This window comes from Natator depressus, chromosome 12 (assembly GCF_965152275.1).
Source record: "Natator depressus isolate rNatDep1 chromosome 12, rNatDep2.hap1, whole genome shotgun sequence".
Taxonomy (NCBI): Eukaryota; Metazoa; Chordata; order Testudines; family Cheloniidae; genus Natator; species Natator depressus.
The window spans coordinates 13,995,093-14,017,850 of record NC_134245.1 but is presented as its reverse complement, the minus strand read 5'-3'; the positions used below and the strand labels follow the sequence as shown (position 1 = coordinate 14,017,850).

General features: G+C 38.9%; 1 protein-coding gene across 2 annotated transcripts in view; it reads right to left on the bottom strand.

The window, feature by feature from the left end:
• The window catches only part of RPGRIP1L (RPGRIP1 like), a 146,671-nt gene that overhangs the window by 66,257 nt on the left and 57,656 nt on the right, over window positions 1-22,758 (bottom strand). For both annotated transcript variants that reach the window (XM_074968601.1, XM_074968600.1), the window contains exons 14-20: window positions 21,706-21,885; window positions 20,282-20,399; window positions 17,367-17,819; window positions 12,981-13,132; window positions 8,054-8,426; window positions 1,661-1,875; window positions 672-755 (exon numbers count right to left, since the gene is read on the bottom strand). In XM_074968601.1, coding sequence (XP_074824702.1) covers window positions 672-755; window positions 1,661-1,875; window positions 8,054-8,426; window positions 12,981-13,132; window positions 17,367-17,819; window positions 20,282-20,399; window positions 21,706-21,885 — 1,575 coding nt within the window. The remainder of the gene's footprint in view (window positions 1-671; window positions 756-1,660; window positions 1,876-8,053; window positions 8,427-12,980; window positions 13,133-17,366; window positions 17,820-20,281; window positions 20,400-21,705; window positions 21,886-22,758) is intronic.

Genomic DNA, 22,758 nt, shown 5'->3' with positions numbered 1-22,758 from the left:
GTAGACAGACTCCAAATAGCAAAAAATGTTTCTTCAAATATTTGTGGAGCAAATTAGGAAGGGGTGGGGGAATGGCCCTTGTGAATAAATCTTGTCCCAAAATATGTTTATATTACTTATATAGAAGTCTAATGTGACTAAAGTTACATTTAAGTGGAAGCCTTACATATTTCATATAAACACTCACACACACTTCCTACTTTCATTTTTCATATTTAGGCTTTTGAAAAAGTTTGATTCCATCAGTGCTGAATTTGATCTTTTATGGTGAACTTACAATAGACTGACTTAGTTTATACTTATGCTCTTTGGTATTTATTACTGTTCAAAACAAAGTTTACTCTGACTAAAATTTAACTGACAGTAGGAAGAGTTGTAGATCAACACTGATACTATGTTTTTAATATGATTAATTAAGGTTATCAAATGCATTTATGAACAGAAGAACGTAACTGTATATAGGCCAAATATAATTAATACACCATATTAACAAATAATAAACTACACTTAACACTCATCTCAGGACATTTTACAACTGATGTGAGAGACTCCATTTTAGTTAACTGGCTTCAGCTGATTAAAATAGTAATTATTGGTACTATAATTTGTTTAAATTATTGCATGAGTACATTTTCAACACATAAACTCTTAAGAAAATACTTAAACCTCACTGGAATCGGTAGTATGCCGACATCCATAAAAGACACTTTCTTGTCTGCTAGAGCAGTACGCTGCCTTGGTTTGGGCTTTGGTGCCTAGGATAAATCAATATAATTAAAAAAGGTGTTTGTCAGAATGTAGTACTGGCCCTTTAAGAACAAAGAGGCCAAAGCACCCATGACTCATAAGCTGCTTCCTAATTAGCACCTGGACCACAGAAATGGGGAAGAAACAGAGAGTGGACGAGTCAGTCAGGAAAAGGGCAGGTGAGAGTTGCTTGGGAGCAAGTGATCTGTAAGTGAGAGCTTCCAGACACCAGGAGACTCCAGCAGGTCCCTGGAGAAAGCTGTAGGTGGTTACTACAGGAAGGCTGAAAGCAGGAGAACAGCAAGAGGGGCTTGCTGACTGACCACTCCAGCCACACAAGCAGCGCCAGAAGCCTGGAGAGAGCTGAAAGCCAAAGAGGCAGGCATGCCTGTTCTGCCACAGCCTACCACCTCATAATTCTGCTTCTGAGTGTCTTTTTTTCCTCTCGCGCTCTCCCAGTGTCTGTATTTCTGTCAGTTCCTTCTCTGGGAACTTTTAGGTGACTGGTAGAAACAATGGAAGCTAGCATTGTTTGGAAAATTAATGAACAATACTGAAATATTTCCCTGTAAAATCTGACTGAGGATTTGGAATTTACTTATTTTAAAAACAAAAAGGTAAATAATTTGAAATGTCTAGAAAATGATTCTATCTAAAAAGGTTAGTGTTTGCTTTGTCTCTCCTATACAATTGTCTATGTGTACAGAAGACTTTTAAAAGCTTCAAAAGTGACAAAATAGAGGCCTTTTCTTCCAGCAGAAATCCAACTGGTGGTTGTATGAAGTATTTCTACTAATCTCTATTAATTGCACTGTATTGTAGGGATTAATCCTACTTGGCAAGGTTGATGGGATGACTTACTGTAATAGGTCTTTTCTATCTCTAACTTCTTTGAATTTGTTAGATTACTTACTGTCATTGATGAAGTAAAAGAAGGGGTCAGGATTAGAGTCTGCACTTCTTCCTTCACTGGTAATTTAGTTGCTGTCGATTTTTCATTTTGGATGTAACTCACTAGGTCTGCTGCCATTGCTGATCCACTTGGAGGTAGATAGGCGAACCTCCATTTTAGTTCAACGTTGATGGTGCCAGAAGAATGTCTTTCAGAATCTGTTAGTTCAAATGTACCTGAAAGGAGAGTGCAAAACCCATCTAGCTATATAGTTAACATGCAAAGTGAAACAACAGCATGTAATACAAGAATTATAGAGGAATGGCATTCCGTTTCTTGAGCTCCGTGCAGCACCACAACCAAGACAGGCTTTAGAATATTAATTCCAAGCAAAAGGATACGTCCTATAATTTCAAGTCTCACATGGAGAGTATTTTAAAGCAAAGGATTTTGAGGGCAGGCCATAACTACAATAGGGGAAAAGGTAGTGCAAAGCAGTCAAAGCTTAATGTACGTGCCACTCTTTCCTCAGAGGGAGTTACCTTGGAGAACGAAATTTCAGTTCATGACAATGTAAAAGAATGCCTATTGTTGAGGTTCCCTTAGCGAATTTGTTCAAGATTGATTGGTTACATCCACAGCGTACGTTAGAATGGGAGCCCAACAAATCAAGCATATCAATGGTGGGATCCAAATGCATACAGGTTGGAGGCCCCTGTCAACAAGGATAGTGAAGTGTTTATGTGCTAAACTCTTCATGTTTATTCCTTCCTTCGGGATCACGACTGGGCTCAGGAGCTGGAGACAGATGTGTGTGCATAATATTGTGCATATGGCCCATAGGTTCACATACTGGGTCTCACTAATGAAGCATTCCTGAGTCAGCATGGATGGAAGGGCAATCTATAGGGAGCAAAGGAATGGATCAAAGAGGGGGAATACTTTTGGACCAGCTGATACCCCTTGTACACTCTTTGGCAACCTGGTAACAGCCACTGGATATGACTATTTTTCACCTCAGTAAAAATGATTTAGGAATGTGTGAGGAAATCCACTTGATGATCAGAGCTAAATGGAATTTGGCGCAGATTTTTTGGCGCAGAATTTTTTCCTTGGAGTGATAATTATTTGGTCTGAACTGATACAACAGAGCATACAGAAGGAAGCCATAAAGCCTCCATGGGTTGAAAAGGGTAGAGCAGTGGTTCTCAACCTTTCCAGACTACTGTACCCCTTTCAGGAGTCGGTTTGTCTTGCATACCCCCAAGTTTCACCTCACTTAAAAATTACTTGCTTACAAAATCAGACATAAAAAATACAAGTGTCATCGCACACTACTACTGAAAAATTGTTTACTTTCTCATTTTGTCTGTATGTAATTTCAGTTTGTACTGGTTTCGCCAGTGCTTTTTATATAGCCTGTTATAAAACTAGGCAAATATCTACATGAGTTGATGTACCCCCTGGAAGACCTCTGTGTACCCCGAGGGGTACACATACCCCTGGTTGAGGACCACTGGGCTAGAGAGTACATGAATATGGAAGTGGCTAAATTCATATGTGACCAAGAGGATTGGTAATTACTCATCTGGACTTATCAAACTGGGCACCCGAGTTATTCAGAGAGGATGGGATACACCTAACCAGTTGGGCAACAGATATACTTTTGTTTGATATTGAGGAAGAAATCAGCAAATATCTGGGAACCTTGACGTGTATGGGTGAGGGGGTGGGGGTGAGGAGAGGAAAAAGCCAAGGTCAAGTACTTCTTGTGGAAGGTATCCCAATATATGTACCTAAGGTATCCATAGTGCATGTAAATCCATTCTCCAATCATGATGGAAGAAACATGGGTGGAGATGGATGAGGATAAGGGTAAATATATGGTCGATCGTGCTGAAATTTGGGGATGGGTAAGAAAATAAAAAGTCCATATCTTTTAATGGCACACATTTTTTGCCTGCCTGTTTGCATGAAGGAGGTATTGTAGCTGATGTCTACCATATAGTTTTCGAGCAAGGCTTCGCTGACGGGGAGTGCAATTTGGGCCAGTGATCATGTCTGCAAGATGTTGATCACTTTGTACTGTGACACTGACTTCTTCAAGCGAGATTTGTAGCGAATCCACTACTTTCTTAAAGAGGTCTTGCAACTGCTTGAAGTCGTCTGCTCTAGATGGTGGGAGAGGAACAACAGCTTCATCAGGAAAGATGAGGAAATGTTGATCACAGGTGTAGCCTCCTTGTTTAGTCTCTCCTGCTGTTCCTCAAAGATCCTCAAGAATTGGTATCTATATGCTGCCCATGGGTCCCAGTATGGCCACTGAGGTGGTGCAAAGGGCCTGGATGGGGGCATCAAGGGTGTTCATACCAAGTGGGTGGGCCTTGTCTACCCTGGTGATAGATTGATCGGTTTCTACATGGCTAGATCAATAATGTTGTCATATAGAGCCTTGCACAGACACAGAGTATAGGTAATACCCATCATCTACCTCGTCGTCGCTTGACGGGGTGTAGCAGTCATGGATGGTGGAGGAGATAGTCTTGGTAGTATATGTAAGTCAGGGGACTGGGACGTAATCAGTACTGCAGTCATGTTGATGCCTAGCAAAGGTGATTCAGGCGTCTCCGAGACCATCAAGTCTTTAGGGAACCAAAATTCCTTTGGCATCGAAGCAGCTGTTGGCTGAGCAGAGACTGTTGAAGTGGAAAGAGTCAACGGTACCGGAGGTATTTTGCGGGCTGACAAATGGCTAGTAGATGTTGCCCTAGCCTTTTGTGGGGCTGAAATACTCAGTACCGATTCTCTATAAGACTCCGTTGGTTCAACTTTAGAGGGGCTGCATTGTTCTTTGCAGATCCTTTCCCCTCGACAGTACTGATCTAGCCAAGCCTGCCCCCTGACGATCTTTGGGCTTATTGGTGGTACCAGTACCTGAGGATCATGCAGCCTTGTGGGTACCTAGTCATGGATCACTCGGTACCAACGTAGTCAACCTTGTAGGAGAACTCATTCTCTTGGCTGATTCCCTACTCGGGGGACTAGTGGCCTGCTTTTTTGAGACTTTTTGAGAGGAATCCAAGGATTTCCTCTTTGAAGTCACCAGAGAGTGCTGAGCCAATGATGTTGATGGGATCAGCCTCACCAGGAATTGCCGTATGTGGGGGAGGAGAGTAATGTCCCAGGTCTGGAGGCTGGTCAGAGTTAGCTTTCCATCATGAGCCGTCTTGACTTTAGGTCACATTTTTTTTCAAGCTCTCAATTTAAGTTTGAGGCAAAATGTGCACTTCTGAGGCACCTGTTACTCTCTGAGGCAGCAAATGCAGTGGGAATGGCCACAGCTGACAGGAATGGCTTCTCAACAGGCATGGCAACATTTAAACCTGGGGGAGCCAGACCCTTTTTAGGGTTCACTTCCCAAAAGGGAAGAAACTAAGTAAAATTAACTTACATTAGGGTAATAACTAGGGCTCCGTGTCTGTCACAGAGGTCATAGAAATCACATATTCTGTGACTTTCCGCGACCTTTGAGACTTCTGCAACGGCCAGTGTGGATGACCCCAAGGCTGCCAAAGCAGCTGACCTGGGTGTCAGCTGCTTAGGCAGCCCTGGGTACAGCCACATCAGCTGCTGCTGGAACAACTCCACAGGAAGCCACTTGGGTGGCCCTGCAGCCAGCCGCACCAGCTGCTATTTGGGCAGTCCCAGGCAGCTGGCCCCAGGGATCGCCCGACCTGGCCCCGGGGACTGCCTGAGCAGCAGTCCTGGGGTTGGATGGAGCAGCCGCTGCTCAGCGACCCCTGGCAGCTAGGCCTGCTGGCCCCCGGCAACAGTCCCGGGGGCAGCTGGAGCAGCAGCAGATGGATGTTCCTGCCAGTGGTCAGAGCAGCCGCTGCTCGGCAGCCCCCAACAGCTGACCCTGGCACCACCCTGTCCCCCTGAGCAGTGGCTGGCCCTGCACCCCCCATCCTCCCTGAGCAGTGGTCCCCAAGCTACTATTTATAGTACAAGTCATGGACAGGTCATGGGTGTGAATTTTTCTTTATTGCCTGTGACCTGTCCATGACTTTTACTAAAAATACCCATGACTAAATTATAGCCTTAGTATAATTATTCCTCAAGAAAAATAAGAATTTTTTTATGTGGGAGGGGGAGAAAAGGAAAAGGAAAGGGGGAAAAGAAAAAGTGGTAACAACACTAACGGAAGCTCTATTATGGTGTCTAATACTGAAGGAAACATAAGAAAATGCTAAGAGAACTCTGCCAATGGGTTCTGCTAAGGCTCCTTCTCAGGCCAAGGGTGGTTGAGAAGGAACTCAGGGTGGTAGCAACAAGGCAGAGTACTAGAAGAGGAGAGCACATGTGCAGGCTGAATGGACACTGCTACCTAAAATCTCTGATCTGGGGTGCAGGGATGCAAATACACCTAGAGTGGATCACCCATAGGGACACTACTCGAAGAAGAGCAGCTTCTATTCACCTTTAGTCACAGATTTAATTATTTTATTAGTTACAAGTTGGACAAGAACTTTAAAATAAGATTATGAAGCAGCTCTGAGAGTCCACTGCCCAGCAAACCTGGGACATGTTTTCCTATTTTAAATGCACATGAGAAACATCTTTCCCTAATTCAAACTACCACATATATTTTCTCTTCAATACATAATAAAATTACATTTTTAGAGTCTCAGCATGGATCTCTGCAAATGATTTCATTAAGTTATTTTCCAGCGGTGCATTAAGGAGCAATAATTATCTACTGTAAATAAATAGGTTTTCTAAAAATATAAGTGATACATATAAACAGGCATCCTAACCTACATAAACTACAGCACCAATTAAGTGCAGCTAAGTATAAGATTAATAACCTATACGCTAAATGTTTTTCTTTGACAGCATTAGTTTAAAAACAAAACAAAAAAGAAAAGTAGAAATACCTTTCACTTAGTTTTCTGTTTACTAGATAATTCAAAACGTCACAGGCAGTGTTTTAATATTTCAACATATTCCCAAATTATTGCCACTATATGCCCCAATCCCACAATCAGATATATAGGAGAGCAAGTGTTCATCCGTGTGGATCTGACTGCAGGACCATGGGCTCAGCTGACACAGTATTTGGACATATGTCTTAGAAGTGACATCTTAATAAATGTGCAAAATATTGCTCTACCTCTCTAAAATGAAGCCTCATTATAAATATCTTAAGACTCCCCCCTCAAAAAAGTTGCATTTATATTCGTTTTAGTCTGTGGACTTTTTTTCACATTTATTATCGGTCTGCTGCATAGCATGGGTTCAAATGACCTTACTGTTTTCTTTGCTCTGTGGCTGAAAGATGACAAAGGGTTTCTCACGTTAATGTCCTGATTGATTTTTAAGTGCACTTCAGTTAAAATGATTAAAGGAAAATCCTGAAAAAATTAAGTCAAAGGATGGAAGGTAACCATGGAGGAAATTAGCATGTTTTTACTAGAAGAAGGAAGAAAGATCACTGGAAAGAGAGAGAAAACAACTACAAAATGCTTTCTATTATAAGGTTATTACTTGTCACTAAGCATTTAAAAAGAATGCCATGAAAGTATATCTTCAAAAGATCCAGATAACTTTTTTAATCACACAGATGCATTCAGGAGGATTTCCAAGATTTCTTTTAAGGAAACTCATTTAATCTATATTTGTTTTCTATGTACTTTACAGAGGCCCTGTTACATTTTAATAAAGCAGCAAGGTCAGAAATCTAATGTTTAGTTTAGCACTTTCCAAGTGATATTAACACTAACAATGCTCTATTACCACACTAAATACAAATGCTAATAATGTGGTGTCAGAGAAATACATCACACTGACAAGTCAACCAATCAGGATAGATTTCTGACAGTCAAATCTATGATCAAAAAGTCAAATGCATGGAAAATATTACTAGAATAAAAAAAATATACATGGTGTCTTAGCAATTAACTCAGTCCCTATTAATGAATGATGATTTATATCAGCCAGGGTAAATTATCATATAGTATTCATGCCACAGTTGAAATGCCCATTCATAGCAGAAGAACACAGGATCAAAAGGTAAAAAGATCTTACTTGTCATTAGTGTGAGCAGGCTGAATGAGAACTTTTTTTTTTTTTTTAACTCATGGGGAAGTTTTAAAAAAAAAATACAATTGCCCCCATCATTCCAAGAAGACTTGTGGAAAAAGCTAGACCTTGCATTCAACCCTACAGATTGCCAGCTTTGAATCATTCTGCTTTTCTGGTGGTAATTAGATGCAAAGCAAAGATCCCCAACATCAGAATTTCAATTTATGTTTATGTAAAACTGGGAAAACACAGTGATGAATTAAACACATAAAATATATTATGAAGCGGTACATGTAAAGTTAGTTAGCTTTGAAAAGGTCAAATTCTTACCTGAGATATATCTGTCATGCGCTAAAGAGATAAGAGGAACAATGGCTTTCCCTACATAAACACCTTTTTCTGTTTCACCATCATCAAACACATAAAAAGTCAAGGATTCTGATTTTAAATATTGGTCTAAATCTGCATTCATTGGCATTGGAAAACACATGTGATCGTCAAATTGAGGGCTGTTGCTGCTATGAATGATGGGAGTATCATGGTCTGCAAAATCAAAGAACTTGTAGACAACATAAGGATTTGGCTGAACGTGGTTTTTTCGGGACTGGAGATTGTTACAACATTTTATTGTAATATGAAGCTCATTTAAGTTGCCATCTGCTGAAGTGCTGACTTGGTCAGTTCTGAGTATCGGTTGCTTTAACTGAAAAAAGCACATGTTAATTAAAACCCATTAGAATTCTGATTCTGGTACAGAAGAGCTATATAAAAAGCAAAAACAGCTGCCTGCTTGAATGACAACCAAACTACTATTTAACTAACAATCTGTCAAAACTTTACTTGAACAATAAATTTCAGTAACTTTGGTTATAAGCATAGGGGAAGAAGAGATTAATCCTTTCCTATCTACTACTTACTTGTTTTCTTCTTGTAAAACTTTATGAATCATGTGCCAGTCAGAGCTGGGCAAATAGTGGATTCTTCAGTTCGCTGACAATTCCAATAAATTGAAAAAAGTTTCATTTTGAGTTAAACCAAAACAAATTCTTTTGAAAATTTTCACTGAATCGAAAAGTCAGAACAAAATTTGAGTGGGGTTGAATGAAATGTTTTGTTCAACCCAACTCAAATTTTTTTTTTTTTTTTTTTTATGTAGGGCATTTTAAGCAAAAGAAAAAGGGGACTAGATTCACAAGATGACTAGAGGAGAAAGTGGCAACAGCAGTCTTCTTATAACTTTTAACTCACTTATGTTGCGGGAGTTATGGATTCAGTTCCCCATCTGCCTGATGTGGAGCAGGGATTTGAACATAAGTCTCCCACAGTGCAGGAGAGTGCCCTATGAATTAGGGAATCAGAGATTCTAGTACGGATACTTCTCAATTTTGCTGTTGAAGCTCTTCCACTTTTTATAAATAATTAATAGTCATTTTAGCAGGGACTCCAACTTAGGTCTCCCACATCCTAGTAGAGTGCCCTAAGTCATTCTCCCTCTCTTTTCTTGGTCCAATGACTATTCATTAATTATTAATAGTGGCAATTCACAGTCATCCTACCTAAGTGCCCTAATCACTGGGCCAAAAGTTATAAGGAGGCTGCCTTCTCCTAAAGCTCTTTTGTGACTCCAACCCAAAAAACATTCAACCAAACAAAAAACTTAAATTTTGGGGGAAACTATTCTCCAAACTTGACATAAAATTGGGAATAGTTTCTGGTTGACCAAAACAGCATTTTTTGGCAAATAAACTATTTGCCCGCCCCTCCCCCCCTCCCCCCCAAAAGGCACCCAGCTCTAACTCAGTCAGTCTAAAAAACTATTATGGTCATTGTTCTATAGGTAATCAAATGAATTATAGTATAAAATTATATTAGTATTTTTAACCCTAGAAATTTTGAAAAAGTCACACATCTCAACCTTGACTTATTCCTATCCCTATTCAATGTCTCAATATAATTTTTACAATTATAACCTCATTTGTACACACGTTTTTCAATAATTTAAAATGAATTATCCAAATTAATTTCTATTGTGTCTCTATAGTTATACCAGGGATTTATTTGTCCCAGTTATTTCCCATCCCATGACCCAAAGCCTTTATTTAAAAAAAAAATCAGCATATGAAGAGCAATAATAAAATGTTCTGAAGTGTAGCAATACCCTACAACTGATATTGGTGCAATAGTACTGTAAAGCCAATGAAACTTTCTTAATTTATTACATAAATCATCAACACCTTGCATATTCTGGGGCAAGGTGGACATACATTTTGCACAAGACCTGCATACTCATGGCACCGTTGTAGACTAAGAATTCCACAGCAGCTTCAATTGTAATTTTAATATTAATGTTTTTAAAATTAAATACAAAAATGAGTAATCCAACAGCGCTCAGTATCTCCCCTCTTATTTATTTTGATATTAAATTCATTATTCCATCTCCACATTTTTAGTTTTTGATATGCCAGAGATACTTGTACTGCCAGCGCGTGATTGCATTGCAGAAGTTGTTGGAGGAAGGTGGAACTTTTGGTTGAGGTGTGGCTTTTGATATCTGGACAATTTGATTTTGTGGGATAAATCACATTAGCGGAATCATTCTCTAGAACGATCAATTAATGTTGTCACTGAAACCTACAGAACATACAGTTTCAGATTTATCAACTGAGAGAATGGGGCAGTGCACACCTCTCAGACCTATTGTTTCAGGCTACTAGACTCAGGGAGACAATCTGTTTGTAAAAGATTGTATTAGGGTCACATTTTCAAGATCACTGTATTTTTGTGGCCATAAGGGCTAGGGTTTTTTTTTGTTATTTTTAAATAAATGAAAGCTTAGATTCTGGAGCACAATACAGCAACTAGTTGTGAAGGTGAGGAATATACTGGGCCCTTCACATGATATTATTACCTGTGTTCAAATTATAACAGGAAATATTTCTGAAAGCAACAGAGATTCAGCCAGGTGTGTGGAAGGTTTCTTTCCACCCTATTTCCCCACAAAATACAGATTTTAATGCTTGTTTTAACAACTGCCAGCAGCCACCAATTAAATGACCACACCGCACCTCAAAGTGTGTGTGGAGGGGATTGTTGTCTGGCTGGCCGAGGGAAAGGGAACAGTGCTCTACAGGTGGGAGGGAGTGGAGAGAGGTCAGAAGCTGCTGCAAAAGGGGGGAATGGGTCAGCGTGGCAACACTGACTCATCCCCTGGGACTGGAAGGGTAGAAAAGAGACAAGCCCAGATGGGATAAGCCCTTTTCCACAGAGCAGGCGAAGCAGCACCCATCCTCACTCCCTTTAGGTGGCAAAAAAACATTTTTGGTCAGGACCTGCTGTGGGCTTTGCACTAGTCGCCCCTTTTTAGGTGGCTAGGAAGGAATTTTTTCCTCACCACCAGCTTGGCCTAGGGGGAGTGGAGGTTTTTTTGCCCTCCTTCAAGTGTGTTTAGGAAGGGCTTTGTTAATGTGAAGCGTGAAGGGAGTTAAATGAGTTGCGAATATAGTCTAAGTGTGGGGCGGATGTCCAGTGCAGGTATTCCATAGGTAGGGCCCTACCAATTTCATGGCTGTGAAAAACATGAAATCTGATCTCCCCCTTGCTGCAAATGCTGGCCAGGCTGAGGAGGGACAGGACTTGTCCTTCCCCTGTAAGACTGCTTTCAGGGTGGGCGGGGGAAATCAGACCCACCTTCGAGTGCCTCCCCCTTCTGGAGGAAGCTCTGGGGCTGGGCAACAGCCCTTGAGGTTCCTGCAGCTGAAGGAGGTTTGTGGAGATGAGTCCGACCTCTCCCTGCTGCTGGGAGCACCCTAGCCTAGGGTTCCTAGCTGCGAGTCCCCGCTGGGCTGGGGAGGGTACCTTTTGGGTTGGGACCCCAGAGTTACAACACCATGTAATTTCAGATGTAAACATCTGAAAACATGAAATTGACCAATTTAAAAACCCTCTGGTCATGAAAGTGATCAAAATGGACCATGTATTTGGTAGGGCCCTATCCATAGGGAAGATATACAGTGACTGGATAAATGGCTTGGTAAAAGGCTTAAAAAGGAGGTATTGGTTAAAGGAATGGAATGGGGTGGATTTGGGGCTCCTATGAATGGTCTGGCAGGAAGCCAACCCCCTTTCTTATAGCCTACCTTAACCCTCCTATGAGAGGGGGGTGAATGGTAAGGTCCATGTAATGGGTTGGCTGGGTGGGACCTGGACAGAAAAAGACAGGGGGCTGGCGGAAGCCCCCTGGGTAGTTACTGAATGAACATGGGATTACCTGCCCTGTACACTTTTATCTGCTGGGTACTCCCAGACATCTAATAATAAAGTTGCGGCCTGATTAAAACCATATCAAGTGTCTTCTGTCCTTCTTTTGGTATAGCTGGACAATGAAAAGACTCTTCAATTCTTGTAAACACAAAGCCAGAGTAAGAAATTGCAATACTGTTGGTATTATTAACAGTTACGTTATTTTTAACAACTACAAAGTGAAAATGCTTGCATTGATCTAAATATAAGTTACTGCATCAAATTTCTCAGGTTACACAAATGTAAATCTGGAGTAACTCCATTGAAGCCACTCCAGATTTACACTAACAAACTGAAAGCAAAAACTGACTCACTATCCCATTAAAGAAAGTGTTTCATTTTGTTTAGCTCAAGTTTTTTTGTTTCCTAAGCCAATGTCAAACACATCTGAACTTCTCCTCTTTTACTCCCTGACTGTTGCTTACTATTGTTATGATGCATAAGTAATAGTCATATGTTAAAGTATGTTAATAGACTTCATCTGGATGAATTAGACAAAAAGGAAAAAGTTAACAGTTCAGTGTAAAAAATATTAGTTTATTGTAGTATATTTTAAGTAACTTTATTGTACATTTGTGAAACTATCAAAGAAAAGCCATTTGGTAAAATTATTTACTGTACTGTGCTAAACTGTTTTTGCAACATCAGTCTAACTGATATAAGCAAACACGAAATCCTGTATTTCCACTATCGAATTTCAAATTATGCATTAAGCAACAGCTAGTAGTTTTAGTGACAATTAATGACTGATGGTTAAAACCTATTCTCCCTGACACAACCATATACTATATCATACAACTAGTAAAATCAAAAACTTTTCTTGTTCAAGATCCCTTAAAAAATAATGAAAAGAGTTTATATACACAGCAAAAGCTAACAGTGGAAGGAAGCTATTGAACGGAAATAAAAAGTTTTGAACAGCTTACTCTATGTGAATACCAAAAATAAATTAGCTTACCTGTGGTGCTTTTTCATGTTCCTTTAAATTGGAAGTTATGTATCCCAGAGCTTTTGATCTCTCTTTGTAGAGTCTGATAGCCTGATCCATAGGAACTCGTAACCTGACCCAGTAATCCACTGTGCCATAGTTTGGGATATGTCCTCCAGTTCCTATAGAATAAATATTTTATTATATATAATATTACATACAAAAAATGTCATTACATAAACATTTCAGTAGCAAAGCAAACACCAAAAAGTTAGGAAGTGCTAGAATTAAGGTTGCCTGTGCAAAATTAATTCTACCCTCTTGTGAATATGCATATGGTTTGTCAGCACTGCATCAGTAGTCTATGGCAGAACCAGAAACAAAAGCCAGCTCTCTTGCAGCCAACTCCAGTGTTTAAACAAAAGAGAATGTACTTTTTCTTCTTGTCCATCCTCTGCATTGAATGAGGCAGAGGTCTTGTAGAAAACAATAGGTGATCTCGTGTATATGCATATAATAGTTTTAGTTATAAGGTGGATGCACAACTGGTTGACAAACAGTACTCAAAAAGAAGTTATCAGTGGTTCGCTGTCAAACTGGGAGGATGTATCTAGCAGAGTCATACAAGGGTCTGTCCTGGCTCTGGTACTATTCAATATTTTCATTAATGACTTGGACAATGGAACGGAGAGAGTGCTTAAAATATTTGCAGATGACATCAAGCTGGGATGGGTTGCAGGCACCTTAGAGGTCAGGATTAGAATTCAAAATGACCTTGACAAATTACAGAATTGGTCTGAAATCAACAAAATGAAATTCAATAGAGACAAGTACAAAGCTTAGGAAGGAAAAATCAAATGCACAACTACAAAATGGGGGAATAACTGGCTAGATACTATTATTGCAGAAAAGGAGCTGAGGGATATAGTGGATCACAAATTGAATATGAGAAAACAGTGTGACGCAGCTGTGAAAACAGGTAATATTCTGGGGTATATTAAAAGGAATGTTGCATCTAGGACACAGAAGGTAATTGTTCTGCTTTACTCGGCACTGATGAGGCTGGCGAATCGTGTCTAGTTTTCAGTGCCACACTTTAAGAAAGATGTGGACAAACTGAAGAGAGCAACAAACTGATAAAACGTTTAGAAAACCTGACCTATCAGAAAAGGTTTGGGCATGTTTAGTCTTGAAAAATGAACACTGAGGAGGGATTTGATAACAGTCTTCAAAATGTTAAGGATGTTTTAAAGAAAATGGTGATCAATTGTTTTCCACGTCTACCAAAAATTGGACAAATAGTAATTGGCTTAATCTGTAGAAAGGGAAATTTAGGTTAGTTATTAGGAAAGACTTTCTAACTAAAAGAATAGTTATGTGCTGGAAGAAATTACCAATAGAGATTGTAGAATCCCTGTCATTGAAGTTTTTTTAAGACCGGGTTAGACAAACACCTGTCAGGGATGGTCTCTGTATATTTGGTCCTGCCTCAGTGCAGAGAGATGGATTAGATAACCTCTCAGGGACTCTCCCAGCCCTACATTTCTATGATTTTATATAATTAAAAACTGTATTAAACAACAACAAAAAACCCACACTGCCTGAAGCAGAAAACAAGCATGGAACAGTTAAAGTTTGGCAAAATTATAAGCAACTGAAAACACATAATGGAAAGTTTTCAGTGTTTTTGCAGCCGTGGTGGCCCCAGGATATTAGAGAGACAAGGTGAGAGTGAGGTAATTTCTTTTATAGGACCAACTTCCGTTGGCGAAAGAGACAAGTCTGAGCTACACAGAACTTGGGAAACCTGAAGAAAAGCTCTGTGTGGCTCAAAAACATGTCTCTTCCATCAAGAGAAGTTGGTCCAATAAAAGATAATGGAAAGTGTTAGGTAAGCTTAACTATAGGTGGAACTATCAGCCAAGAGTATCTGGGTAAACCAGATATTTGACACCTTGGAAGGTGAGGCAGCAGGACTGAGTGGCATTTTTTTTTAAACATAACTCTGATTAAAATGGAAATTGTTAAAATAACTGCATTAAAATGCCATAGTGATGGGAAAATATCCCACTGGGAGCATTTAATGACAAATAAATATCTAGTGTGTCATGGAAATTTCCATCTGACGCAATGAAAGAGAAGAGGAAGTTACTTACCTTGTGCAGTAACGATGGTTCTTCGAGATGTGTGTCCCTATGGGTGCTCCACTGTAGGTGTATGTGAGCCCCTGGGCCTCTAAGTGGAGATTTTTGGTAGCAGTGTCCGTTAAGCCTGCGCATGTGCTCTACCTCCCTCATGGTCTGCCTCGAGGCTGTCTATCTAGCACAGTGCAGGCGAACGCCATCCACTTCCTTCTCTACTGCAGAGCCCTATAGAGAACTCTGAAGTAGAGGGGCGGAGGGTGGGTTGTGGAGCACCCATAGGGGGACACATCTCAAATCCCAAAGGAGTAAAAAAGGAAACTAACCATTAAGGAGAACAAAAGAAACAAAAACGACTACTTATGCTAATGACACAGATATGGAAGGGAGGACTGCTTGCTCTGTTCCAGGCCAAAAGGTGGTTGAGAAGGAAGTGAATGGGGTTCACTGGAGCAGTGCTAGATAGCCTCCAGGCAGACCAGGAGGGAGGGAGAGCACATACGCAGGCTCAACAGACGCTGCTAACAAAGATCTCCGATTAGAAACATAGGGGCGCACATACACCTACAGGGGAGCACCCATAGGGACACTACTTGAAGAAGAACCCTGCCCATTCCTGAACTGTTCAAACATAAATATCGACATTATGTAATAAATAACCAGAACAAATATCTATATCTCTTTGATGGCTCATTACTCTAGTATTATATGGTGAACTCCAATTGACTGATCTGATCTACAACCACTTTTCCCTTCTCTGCTGACCAAGGAAACGGTTTACTTAAAATGACAATTTGGTTAGCTATAAAGCACTGACGTTTAGCAGTATAGGGCTTATTTTGCTTTTAAATTGCATTCAGTACTAATACACATGCAGTGTAGGCTGGGGCAGTGGAAAATAGGAAAGCAACACTGACATGTAAAGGTATAATGTATGTAAAGGTGAAACAATCTGAAGACCCTGGGTGAAAGCCTATCAATGAAGTAACAGTTTCTGACGCAAAACAAGGTAGGCAACGCCTCCAATTTGAGGAACCTCTACTATACGCATGTGAAATCAAATTTTAAAATATAAGAAACAGGACAAAATACAATGGGTGAGATCCTGGCGCCACTGAAATAATGGGAGTTTTGTAAAGGACCTCAGTGGTGCCAATATTTCACCCAAAACCAATAGTAATCTTTGGGTATGGAAAAAATCTTTATATAACTTTAACTGTATAAAAGTCCAATGATTAAAGGTTATATTTAAAATGCTTATGGTACAATGAAAAACTGTCAACGTTGCATAGTTTTTGATATCTATTACATACACTACTTTAGATACCTAAAAGGATTTAAATAGTACTATCGTAGTATAATTCTATAATTTATTGTTCTGCTTACTATTATTTTTGCCCATATTTCTCTATAATAAAAAGTTAGTATTAGTCCTGGATTTTTTTCACATGGGTACAAGCACATTAATTTATAAATACCCTTCACAAGTGAGGTACAGTGAGGACTTCTGTTTTTTGGAGTTTATTAATTCACTTTTCAGAATGTACTTTTAACAATTTTTGAGTTTTATGTAGCTGTCCAAAAATTGGGGGTTTTCAGGGCTTTCTATTTGTATATATCGTAATGAGCAATCTTACTGCTTATGAAATGTTCCCTAGTGTGCATCGTATGTTTCAAACAGCGCTATGTTAAAGCGCACTAGGGAACCTTTAGTGTGCAAAAGTGGGGTCTACAGAGACAAATTAATGTGGAACATGTAGTGTTCTTTAGAAGTCACATTCCCATAATCTAAATTACTGCTTCATGTCTTTAGATACAAGTAGCCGTTTCCAGTGTTTTATTTTTCCCGTCTTTCTTTTTTTTACTTGGGGTGTTTTGTCTGTTAAAACCTAAAATCAGGAGCCCTAGGAAAGCAGAATCGAAAGAATCAACACATTATTTCCAGACTTGATAGTCCATCTTTGCTAGTTTAATTTATTCACATTGTCTCCTCTAATATATGTCATAGTCAGACACCACTACATTATCATCACTGCTACACACATCCTGAATGTTCATTCCATTATGGGCAAAATTGTTCCCTTCAGGACCTGCCCACAACTGCTAACTGACAAATGTGAAACATACATTCACATCCCAGAGCAGAATTTGGTCTTGTATATACAATATTTCTTTTTTTAAAGTTGTAAAACATGAATTCAGTGCTGTACAAATATGTTTGGTTATAACTGTCAGTTAAAATATCACACATAATACACTTTGAAATGTTACTTACCAACTAAAATTGCTGTATTATAGATCCTGCCATTATTTTCCAAGATTTCATGGAACCTCAGCTGACATGCTGCAGCTGTTTCATAATCTGTGCCAAAGGCATGATGAACCTCAAGCGTGATAGTGCTTTTCTGTATGTATTGCAAAAAGAAGTCATCCACGCGCACAAGATACTGTGAAGTGAAGTTATAGGATGGATGAAGATCACGAACTACCGGGGTTGTCTGTAGTTCAAAGTCATAGAATGCATAGGTACAGAAAGTTGCAGGTTCCTGGTCACCAAAAGCACGCACAGCTTCTGTAGAAAATATCACTTTGCTGATGTGAATTTCGAACAGGTTTTCTCCTCTTTCTAGGTGGACACTTTCATCAAATTCATCTACTGGATCCTCTGGCAGGATTTCTGGTCTGAATTTGTACTGTTTGGTACCATAGGCAATATCCTTTAGTTGAGCTACAACAACCAACATGAAATTGAGCTAAACATGAAAATCTTTTTCTTGTCATCAACAAATGCTGCAACAGAACTTGATTAAATGACTGAATACAGAGAAAATAAAGGGTAATTCAATAATGTTAAAAAATGTTATTTTTTTTTCAAAACATTTCAGTGCTCCTAATCTGTATAACTGCTTCTAGGTATCAAATGATTCACAAGTTTTATATATGGGGCCTGGTGCTCATATAAGTCACGCTCGTATAAATCAGGAATAACTCCACTGAAGTCAATGTAAATACACTGGTTTTACACCATAGTTTCAGCGCACTGGGGTTAATAATCAATTGCAAGGCAGTTATGAGAAAGAAGCATTAAAATGAAACATCTTTTTTTAAAAAGGGAGCCCTAGGTTAAAAAACACATCAGAGAGTTAAGCTACATATTTTTGCAGAGCTGGTCGAGGATTAATGACAGAGAAAGTTCTCTATAGAATGCATAGGGTATAAGTACCTCCCACTGAGGCATATAGTGGGTCAATGCCTTCACCCTATTGGTCTGCCATCTTCCTGTTCCCACCTTGGCTCTGTTCAGGTAAGTCCATCTCCCTTTCTCCTCCCTTCTAATCAAATACATTTGGGACCTGTAAAAGAGCCCCATCCCCTTTTTCTTACTGACCAAAGACCCACTGCATTCAGGTGTGATGAAATTTTGCAGTTGAAGGCATTTTTGCAGTTGAAATATACAAAGTAAATAAGTATACAAAATAAGTTTTATTTTTTTGTTGAAAGAGAAAATAATAAAACCAGGGCCCAAGTCACCATAATATTCTTCAGTAAATAGGATACACTTTTATAGCACATAAGAAGAACTGAGCCATTATTAAAATGCTTATTTTCCTCCAGAGCAGATTGGAAGAGGCCCTGGAGGTTTTTTGCCTTCCTCTGTAGCATGGGGCACGGGTCACTTGCTGGAGGATTCTCTGCTCCTTGAAGTCTTTAAACCCACGATTTGAGGACTTCAATAGCTCAGACATAGGTGAGAGGTTTATCGCAGGAGTGGGTGGGTGAGATTCTGTGGCCTGCGTTGTGCAGGAGGTCGGACTAGATGATCATAATGGTTCCTTCTGACCTTAGTGTCTATGAATCGTATTAGTCCTTGTTAGTTATTGCTTTTTTATTTTTACATGTAAAATCATATTTTAAATGAAAAAGAAAAACAAAGCTGGCTTCATTCAACTCAGCAATAATTTGTGAATTAATGGAAAAAATAAAATGAGTTTTGAAGAATTAAAAGAAGGTTAAATATTAGGAAATAATAGCGATTTCAAATGTAAACTTGAAAATAGAAAAACGAAAAAAACAACTGCGCCTAATTTAATATTTTAGCAATAAGATAAAAATGCTGGAGTATTACTGTTTCTAATGTAAGACAAACCAGAGATGTTAATTACTTATGTACAGTGGAACCTCCAAGTTGCAAACACCAGAGTTATGAACTGACCAGTCAACCACACACCTCATTTGAAACTGGAGGTATACAATCATGCAGCAGCAGAGACAAGATGGAAAAAAAAAAAAAGCAAATAAAGTAGAGTACTGTGTTAAACGTAAACTACTAAAAAAAAATATAAAGGGTCAGCAGCATTTTTTTTCTACATAACATAGTAACATTTCTAAGCTGTATTAAGTCAATGTTCAGTTGTAAACTTTTGAAAATATCATAATGTTTCGTTAAGAGTTACGAACATTTCAGAATTATGAACAACCTCCATTCCCAAGGTGTTTGTAATTCTGAGCTTCTACTGTACAACATTTTCTCATACTTGAGATCTCTCTTTTGAGGCAAACATGTGAACTGGTTGCTCTGAAAACCTTTCCAATTTTGCCTTTATGCATAAAGTGACACCAATATTTGCAGTACAACACTATACTTTTTGTGGTGAATACTGCAAATACTATAGTTGCATTATTTAGTTGTTTTATAGAATTGCAAGTGTTTAAGAAGGACTGCTGTACTACATAGTATGATATCTATATGGAGGAAGGGGTTAAATTCATTATTATACTGTGGTATCTTGCAGGTATATTAGGCAGTGATTTCTGGTTTTTAGGGGCACTCACCATTGTAAGAGGTTGATACATTTTCAATATACAGTATAATACACATCACAAACTAGTTCTACCCTTATTCTGGAATAGCTGCTTCATAGACAGCTACTTTTCACAGGGTTTTGCTTCTTTGGCTGCTGGTTTTATTTTCAACTTTGAAGTCAATGGGACACTATATGGACAAAGGGGTGGATCCGTGCTAGTAGATCCCAATGCTAGATGTTGCCTTCTAGTTTTAGGAACAGAAAGATCCTATGAGAATGATATTCAGATTACTAACAAATTTAAAAACAATAAATGTTTAAATCCTAATAATTTTTGGCAGATTAGCGATATCAAATAGGATCAAAAACTGGATTAAAAATGTACCTTCTAATTTTCGGATGCGTGCAGCCCTAATGTCAAGAAGATGGACATACTGTTCAAGTTTTAACTCATAATCTTGCTGTAAACCCTCCATCTTCTGCGTCACTGCTTCAACTTCAGTCTGAAAGAATATTAGTAAAGATAGTATATTCTGATAATTTATCATATGTGGGGGAAAAGGTCTCATTTCCTTTTTTTGGAAGAGTTAAACAATATAATATTATTAGCAGAAATATTCTAAATTATGTACAAGGACAGACGTCAACTGTTGAAATTGAAGAATTAATTTTGGGGAAAACTGGACAACTCGGGACTAATAATGGAATATAGATTAGGTCAATTAATATCAATTTTAAAAAAATCAACATTTATTGTTCCAAGTATCTGCAATAAGAATAGTATCTCCCTATTGCTTAGGAGAGCAGAGATTGTGGTACTGTAGTAACTACAGACTGGCAAACACTGACTTTTTAAGTGCACTCATTCTAATGCTTCTAGATCACCTCTAGTCAGCTCAGATTGGTAGGGGAAGAGCTGTTACCACTTTTGTATACATTATGCCACAGTTTTAGAGTAGTCAGCATTTCTTTGGCACACACCATGGAGTTACAAGGGTGACTAATAGAAAAAAATAATTTAAATTCAAGATTGAATCCATATTTTGAGACTATGCAAAAATAGCAACCATTTCCGATTAATTAACACAACGACCTATTCTAATTCCAACAGAAATAGACTCAGGCCTGGTCTACACCGTGGGGTAATGCATCCCATGGGGGTTGATTTCTAAAGCACAAATATGTTGCGTATTAAATGGTTTGTGTGAACCCTGATGGTGTGCTGTACAGGTTCCCTAATGTGCTTTAACACTGCTCTGTGTAGTCAAGCCTCATTTTTAACAATAGTGATTAGATTTCATATTTTTATGGGTTTAGAATGACATCCATTACATGAACAAGGTCTGCAGGTCCACAGCAGAGATGAGTTTGCCAGAGGAGGAGTGAACAGAGTAGCTGACTGGGCCAGAAGCTTTGCTTTGCCTGTATACTTCAAATCAGAACTCACATATAGCCACAAATAGGCTTGTATTCAAGGAATGCGCAAGCAGAAGAAGCTTACAACCATGTGGATCCTGTGGACTAAACCAAACATTGCAGATGTAAACAGGTTACGCTGTCCCTGGCTATGGAATGTGGATTTCATCCACTCCCATCCCTCTGAATTTCACCCTTATAGCCACTGTTTACCCCAATGGGAAGTCTCCCAATGACTTCAAATATATCAATATTTAGTTCTTTATACTGAAAACTTCCTCAATTCACAAGTCTTAACCATTAATTAAGATTTCTTGATAGTGAAAAAAGTTAAGATGCTGCTAATATTAGTATTTTGTTATAGGTTATTTTCCACTGTGAACAGTTTAGTACCTGATAATCTTTGTTAATTTTATGCTGCACAATTAACATATTCCGTGTCTTTTCAAGTTCTTGCACTGTTTCTGCATGTGTTACTTGAAGCTCCCGCATGGCATATTCCATGTCTTTGTGGATGTCATCTTCTATTTTCTCTAAAAAGGTAAGGTCCCCATTCTTCTGCTGTTTGCGAACCTACAAGAAAAAGTTTATATTTTATTATTGGAGAACAATTCTGCAGTACAATTTGGTGTTTGCTTGCATGGTTTAATCTACTGTGAACAAGACACTAAGACACACAATATTCAGTCTTATTCTGGCAACAAAATAAACTATTATAGGACTAATTCTGTGAGTTTCCAAGTGCCCCCTGCCAGAGCCTGGGAGAAAAGATAGTTCAGCACCTCTCAGGACTTTGCACTATCTTATATTTCATTGTCTATCAGGAACCAGTGACATCACACATGACACCTTGAAGAAATCAAATCTCTATTCATCAACTGAAAGTAATAAATTTCTACAGATTTACTTTAGGTATCATTAACGACAATGACTTGATGACTTAGCAGTAAGATTTGAAAGATAACATATGGTCTTTCCAAAATTCTGTAAATATTTTGGTAACGTGAAGAATCAGCCATACACACACACACACACACACACACACACACACAGAAAAGCCACAAATAACTTTACAATTATCCTTTACATGGCCCAAAGCTGTACAGTTTTAACAAAGCAATTGAAAAGACTTGATACAAAGGATCTGAAGACACTTGCCAAGTTGAAAAGATCCAATCCATTAATGCAACTGACTAGAAATTAAGGCAAGATCTTAAAAAATATTAGTGTCTAAAGTTCATCTCCTAAATCCTTATTTAGGATCCAATTCTTAAATTAGATCCTGCATCAGCACAGAGCTGTTATTAACTTTAAAAGAAGTGCATCCATATGGATCTCCTAGCAGTACGGGGACCCTGGGCAGCTACATATGACAGTTTCCCTGGCCTTGTGCAGCTCCTTCATCTGTACTGGACATCCAAAGCACAGTAAAGCTTCTGGATGCTT